Source organism: Vanessa cardui, chromosome 15, assembly GCF_905220365.1.
Source record: "Vanessa cardui chromosome 15, ilVanCard2.1, whole genome shotgun sequence".
NCBI classification, from domain to species: Eukaryota; Metazoa; Arthropoda; class Insecta; order Lepidoptera; family Nymphalidae; genus Vanessa; species Vanessa cardui.
Genome location: NC_061137.1, coordinates 6,424,646 through 6,432,234, shown reverse-complemented (window position 1 = coordinate 6,432,234; position 7,589 = coordinate 6,424,646). Strand labels below are relative to the sequence as shown.

Genomic DNA, 7,589 nt, shown 5'->3' with positions numbered 1-7,589 from the left:
ACACTATCTTCTAAAAAAAACCGCATCAAAATCCGTTGCGTAGATTTAAATATATAGGGACTGAGAAAGCGACTTTGTTTTATACTATGTAGTGATGGAACTCCTATACGAATCGCAGTTAGGGTGCGATATGGGGCAGAATTTCTTACTATCTTTAATCAAATTTTGTGTATGTGATGTGATGTCATATGATGTACGAAATATAGTTGGTCTTTTTCAAAGTTTTTTTGCTGAGTTCGATTACAGCTCTTTCGTGGGATCCTTGTAGTTCACGCCGCGTGACGTATTAAATCCGCATTTTCGAAAGTCTATTTTTGCTTTATTCGCAAGTTTCCTTTGAAATTGTCCTCGAAGTAGTTTCTGACTCATATAAACGGAACGCTTAATCTATCCATATTAAAAAAAATTAGTTAGTCAACATCAGCTTCACTTAAAATCAAAAAATAAATAAAATTTTAACAAAAAGAAAAACCGACTTCAAACAAAACACTATTTTAAAACAAATGAATATGCACGAAAAAGTAATAAAAATAATTGCGTATTCAACATATTTTTTAGAGTCTTCCTAAGTTAAATGAAATGAAAAATATTAGACTACTTAAAAGTCGATTAACGATTATATAATGTAGTTATAATTATTGTTATATTTGGAGTCGGTGTCAGCCAATAAAACCCTACATAACCCTACGTATATCTATCAAAAAACAATACGAGAATACTTTAACAAATATGTTTTTTACAACTTACCTTTTACACAATAATGTACTGGATCAATCAAGGGGCTCGTATCGCTTCTTTCTTTTGATTGTTGGGGCAAGGGCACTGTGGCTGACACCGGCTCCAAATATACCAATAACTATAACTACATGATATAATCGTTAATCGACTTTTAAGTAGTCTAATATTTTTCATTTCATTTAACTTAGGAAGACTCTAAAAAATATGTTGAATACGCAATTATTTTTATTACTTTTTCGTGCATATTCATTTGTTTTAAAATAGTGTTTTGTTTGAAGTCGGTTTTTCTTTTTGTTAAAATTTTATTTATGTTTTTTGACAACGGGAAAATAGCAGTCGTTTTTTTATGGCAACACTTAATTACAAAAATAAAGACTAAATTTACCGATTCCATTTGAAATAGAAAGCACCTCAAGCACGAGTGGACTCATAAATCGCTGACGAAAAAAAATATGTCGTATATATCTGAATCCGGAGATACCGGATGCGTAGTCCGAGCCTAACACTCCCAAGCTATTAGAGCCGTGGATTCAGCATCATCTCATCTCTGACTAATCGCGTCGGATTATCAATCAATCGGATTATTTAAATAAAGAATACACATACAATTGCATAGTTCTACTATTACAAGGTTGAATTGTCCGTATATTTACATTCACGGTCGAAATTTGATTCTCAGAACTTTACTTCGCTAAGACATCTAATTAAACCGCAAAGCTGATGTTTTGTTGCAAGCTGTTCAATAAAACATTAGCTAAGCCTCTTATTATCTGTTATTAAGTGTATTATTGAGTTATCAACTATCACTTTATTATTCAATCGTTTATGTCTCGTGTAACCTGTAAGTCTGCAAGCAAGGCTAACGACCACGTGCCCACAGCACAGCATTGGCCATAGATAGTAAATAAAATGGAAACTTGCTTAGATTGTTGGATGGAAATGAGACTCGAATACATTATTTTTATTATGCTGTCGTGGAAGAAATTGAGTCATCTTTATGAGTGACAATTGATCAATTTTCAATCATAATTATTTGGCGTGCCACTACAAAACATGTTGTACAGCCATCACGGGTGCAAAACAAATCAAATCCTGATTTCAATGTAATATGTATGTGCTTTAATAATTTGTTTTTATTATGTATCACGTTAAATTAATAAAAAAAAAATGCAATCTTTACGAACAAATACGAAATTAATTAAAAACTAATTTGGATTAAGATTCACGTTTTTTTAGCAACTGGTTTGTAATGGTTATTACTAAGTAAATAAAAATAACTTTATGGGAATCCGAAGTAATCTTCTATATGTATAAAAGCGAAATAAATCATCAAAATCGCAGAAAGTATAACACCTACAAAATTAAAATATAGCAGGGTGCTTCCTTATAGGCTGTAGGGTGTGACATCCGTTAAGAACGGATAAATTCCAAACCTAAGTGGATGAAACAGGGATTGGGAGTATGTGTTTTGTAAATTTCGCATGTAAAGCCACAAGTTCAACTAGTATTTATATGTATCTATTACTTGATTGTATCAAGTATGTAACAAAATACGCTCAGGACATGACCTGGTTTATAATTTGTTTATAATATTATATTCAACGCTTTTAACTTCAAATATTTAACGTAATAAAAAAAGGTGTCAAGTCTAAGTTTTGAAATATAATATGTTTGATGGAATTATAGATAACAGAGACGGAAACGTATTACGGAGAGGTATTTCGAGTATGAACTACATTTTCGCCCATTAAAAAAACCAAATAGTCAGCTATTAACCTAGAGGTATAGGGAAATTGCAATAATGTATGTCATAATGTACTAAACCACGAATATTGTAAAGTATAGTAAAGTAACAGCCTGTAAATTTCCCACTGCTGGGATAAGGCCTCCTCTTCCATTAAGGAGAGGGTTTGGAACATATTCCACATGTGGAATGTAATTAGATACATGGAGGTTTCCTCAAGATGTTTTCCTTCACCGCCGAGCTCGAATGAATTATAAACACAAATTAAGCACATGTATATAGTGGTGCTTGCCTGGGTTTGAACCCGCAATCATCGGTTAAGATGCACGCGTTCTAACCACTGGGCCATCTCAGCTCGCTATTCACGGATATTGTATTTCTTAATTAGAAAATTCATCCATGTATATTTTTATGATTAGTTGTCATTTGTATAAGCACAATATAAAAGTATATTATACAATATGTTTAAATTTTGGTACCGGTAATAAAAGATACAAGAAATCAATGTATGCATAAAGTTAAGGTAAGGCTAATAGGCAACAGTTTGCATAATTTGATTATATTAATCTGTTGAGAAAATCTAAAAGTAATAATAAGATATATTGTAAGTAAAAAAACAAAAGAATCATTACCAATCTGGATTTCTCAAGTGCCTAATTATTATACGACGTAACACCTACTACCTCATGGTTACAAGGTAAATTCTTAAAATGTCACGCATGACATTAAAACATGTCCAAATAAGTTTTCTAAGGACAACGACAGTGGCTATCCGCAGCGTAATATCACTTCCTAGATGCGCCCCATACATCCGTTGTACCGCAAAAAGATAATATTTCGTAGTCGCATGTTATAAACTCGTGGTCGAACCCGCAAGCCCTTCCAATATGCGTCAAGGCCTTTACTTGTCTTATAAAACGAGTTAAAACGAACGCAAGTACACACTTTGTTACTTTCACGCGAGCAGTGCACATTTTGAGCAAAATGTATAGGCTCTTTGTATTTGCCTTTGTGATCGCGGCGGTCGCGTGCCAGCAACATGAAGGAGCAAGACGTGTTCCCAAATATGCTGGTGATCCAAAAACTGCCGCCATTGTTCAAGAGGCTCGTTACCTCAGCGGAAACGGAGCTTTTGGAGCTGCTTACCAGCAAGAGGATGGCATCGACTTCAAAGAAGAGACAGATGCTGATGGCAACAGGAGAGGAAGCTACTCTTACATCGATCCTACAGGCCAAAGGAAAACTGTGAGCTACGTTGCTGGCAAAAATGGATTCCAAGCTACTGGTGATCACATTCCCACCGCGCCTCTGCCAGTTGCACCCACTCCTGGATACCAACCTGATCCTCGTTACAATTCTCCTGATTATAAATCACAACAGTACAGCGCTCCTCAGCAGTACTCAGCTCCTGTAGCTCCTCGTAATTATGGCGGAAAACCCAATGTTGACGATGGCCAATACTACCCTGAACTGTACGAACGTGAAAACCAAGGTGCTCCCCAACAGCAATACCAGGCACAACCTCAATACCAAGCTCAAACTCAGTACCAACCCCAGCAACAATACCAACCGCAACCACAACCACAGTACCAACCCCAGCCACAATACCAGCCCCAGCAGAGCAACACCAACAACATTTACCCAGGAGTCCAACAAGCTCAATACAGTGGAATTCAATCTCAACAATACAACGCACCACAGCCTTCTCACCAAGACTACTACGAGCCCACCACGCCACCACCATCGCGCTTCTTCCCTCCGGGCAAGTTCAGTCTGAACCGTGCTCCTGACGGTTACACCTACTCGTTCCACAAAGTATAAATTTTACTTAGAGAAAAGGCACTCGGCGATTTGTAATGGCTGAAACGTAAAAAGCTCGCATCAATTAGTAATTCGCCGAGTCATCAGAGGGTAGCGCTGCGGGTACATGCTCGCTTGCTTCGAAAGCATTTCTTAATTGTTGTTTGCTGTGATATTGTGTGCTAATGGACAAAGTGTTGTTAATATCATTACTGAGTATGGGATACATAATGGAACGTCTAAAGCAGTAGTTGCATACTTGTAAATAAATTTATTATTATCTTAATTATTATTAATTAATGTTTTATTAAATTTCCTAACTTTTTCTCAATCTGTAATTATTTTATTTAATACCAACTGAAATTACATAAAGTAATATAAGTTTAGATTATTTAACGAAATTTAAGATTAAATTATTCCATCCGATAACCAATATTGAAGTATAAATACAGTTGTTTAACAAGGAGAGAGCAAAGTTACTTCCTTTGTTTCCGAACTAGACTCAATATTACATTTTCGTAACACACTCCATTACGCCATTTGGCGTAATTCATAATAAATATTATCCTTATTGTATAGTACATATATTTATGAAATAAGACATGTGCAAAGCATAGAAACTATATTAAAATACACATGAGAAGCGAAATATAAAAGTCGAAAAAAAAGTTTTAATGGCGTACGATTAAATAACAATTAATGGGCGTGTTTGAAAGAAATATATAATTATCCCAATTAATTGTATAAAATAATTATATATTTTTAATTGATTCCATTAAAAATACATTTAAAACAAAAAAGTTTGTATAAATTTACGATATTAGCTGGCATTTAAAAAAAAAACTAAGATTATAAAAGTTGCTTTCAACTTCCTGCTCTCCAAGGTTCCAGGGGCGTGGGCGTCCGCATTCTACCGCACTTGCAGACCTACAACTAGATCACCTTACTACTAATAATGGATATTATATTGTTGAACGTTCTACCACGCCTTTCCATTTACCTACACTCGATCCAGTAAAGAATATTACAAAATACTTCAAGCAAAATTAAACTTTATTTTTATACACATACGTTTTTAAATTGGATGCAAAAGGTGCAACAAAAATTGCTGACATTTAATCAGATACTGTCAGGGTACAGGCTTTATAAATAGTCCAAATATCAACAGTGCTTACTATACTGTATACGAAACTTTCTGTAGCTGGGTAACTAAATAAAAAATTAAGCTATATTTACATCAGACAAAAGTATCAAAATTGTTTAGTAATAAAATAGCAACAATATCGTATAAAGTACCGCAGTATTTGAAATTATAATTTGTAAATTATACTCACAAAAATATAATGCCGTAAACGGAATGTCATTGCTAAAAATTATAATCTGCTTAGGACACATACATGTTACCTTTATGAAATGGACAATTTCGCTCTATTTTTTTATGACACAAAATTATTGCTCAAATTGCCAATTGTGTGTACAGTGTGCGTGGAATAGTGACTATGTAGTTATTGTAGGCTAACCTTTAACTCCGATTGGTCACACCAACATTCACAATAGTTTGATTAACAGTGATTGTACTCGTATTGTTTTGTGCCTCGCAATATGATTCTCGCAACATTGTTTCAATGAATTGTTGCACCAATTTCATTGTTTGAGCTGTGTATTTTTTTTTGTTACACGTTAAATGATTATGTCAAACGGCTGTGAACTAAACACATTCATTGCTATTTATTATATGTAACTTATTAACTACGAACAATTATGTAATTAAAACTTAAAATCGAGAATAATTAGTAATACAATTAATTCATGTACATTTACATATATTATATTACTAACATAAGGTAATGAAATAGTAATGTGTATTTCGCAAAATATGGCGAAAGAGCTCTTTATAAGCCGGTGTTTACTAATCAGATATTCTTTCGCCTAAAAACAAACTCATTATTGTTGTGTTCCGGTTTGAAGAAAGAGTGAGCCTGTGTTATTATATGGGGACATATACAAACAGAAACGTAACATCTTAGTTCTTCAGTTTGGTTCAATCCATAATCCATAATTTGCTAGAATGTGGAATGTGATCTTGACATAAATTTTAGTATTTAAATAAGTCTGTTCGGAACTATATGCCAATGTCATAATAATCAGTTTAGTGCGAAAGAATAAAAGCGTACCGTATAAGCAAATTAACAATCTCACATTTGCATTCACGAGAATTATATTTATTTTATCGAGGTGAGATTAGTTCGGAATGACGAAACATAAGTGGTATGCAACTTTAATTGCCAATGTAACAGTTAAACAAAAAAAATTAGAGCGAAAATAATATTAGCACTTCCATGTCTATGTTTTCGCAATTAACATAACAATTAACACCGAATTATTTCAATATCATTCGATGCAATCCTAAGTTTTTCGAAAATGTGTAATTTGTGAGCCTAGATGGCCCAGTGGTTATCTTAACCGATGATTGCGGGTTCAAACCCAGGCAAGTACCATTGATTTTCATGTGCTCAATTTGTGTTTATAATACATCTCGTGCTCGGTGGTGAAGAAAAACATCGTCAAAACATGCATGTGTCTAATTTCATAGAAATTCTGCCACATGTGCATTCTACTAACTTACGAATATGTTCCAAACCTTCTCCTCAAAGGGAGAAGGTATGGAACATCTCCCCGGAGCACTGGCCGCCGAGTGTTTACCCACTAAAAAACCAGCGGTACCCTCTCGGTCTTTCGGCGGACGCCATGGGATCGCTTACGCATTCTACCGTGACGCCCTGACGGTCGGCCCGTCTATGCGGGTCTCCAAAACCTAGGGGGGATTCCTAGGGTACTGGGACCCCCCCTGGTCCCTGTGGCGCCTATCGAGGCGGGGAGAGACCTATGAGGAGAGCCATGACCCTCTGCAGCTTTCGCAGCAGGGCCCGATTTTTAGTGGTGAGGGCGTCTACCTAGATGGGGGGAGGTGATACTCGCCCCTCGTGGACGAGGTCTTTCCGTGGACCGTGAAAGAGGAGAGCCTCTGTTTTGGATATGGAGACCCTCAAGCTCAGCATTCCCATGCGGTCCACGGGGAGAGCTGTTCCGACTTCAGCGAGGCGAGCCGCCTCCTGGAAGTCCCGCCCAATCGCCGTGACGAGGGTGTCGTCAGCGTAACACAACACCCCCATTCCGGGAAGGACGGGAGCGCGCAGGAGCCAGTCGACACCGACGTTCCACAGAATTGGGCCGAGAACTGACCCTTGTTGAACGCCGCAGCTCACTCTGTGCCGGACTAGCCTCCCATCGACCCCCACCCAGAGGA

General features: G+C 36.4%; 1 protein-coding gene across 1 annotated transcript; it reads left to right on the top strand.

Annotated features, from left to right (window-relative positions):
• The first annotated feature begins 3,414 nt into the window (after nt 1–3,414).
• On the top strand, nt 3,415–4,613 carry LOC124535807 (extensin-2). The gene has a single exon (XM_047112166.1). The coding sequence runs from the start codon at nt 3,467–3,469 to the stop codon at nt 4,301–4,303; it is 837 nt and encodes a 278-aa protein (XP_046968122.1). The 5' UTR covers nt 3,415–3,466; the 3' UTR covers nt 4,304–4,613.
• The last annotated feature ends 2,976 nt before the right edge of the window (nt 4,614–7,589 follow it).

What these genes read in the sequence shown, in the direction of transcription:
- LOC124535807 (XM_047112166.1), top strand. Translation starts at nt 3,467, where the DNA reads ATGTATAGGCTCTTTGTATTTGCCTTTGTGATCGCGGCGGTCGCGTGC.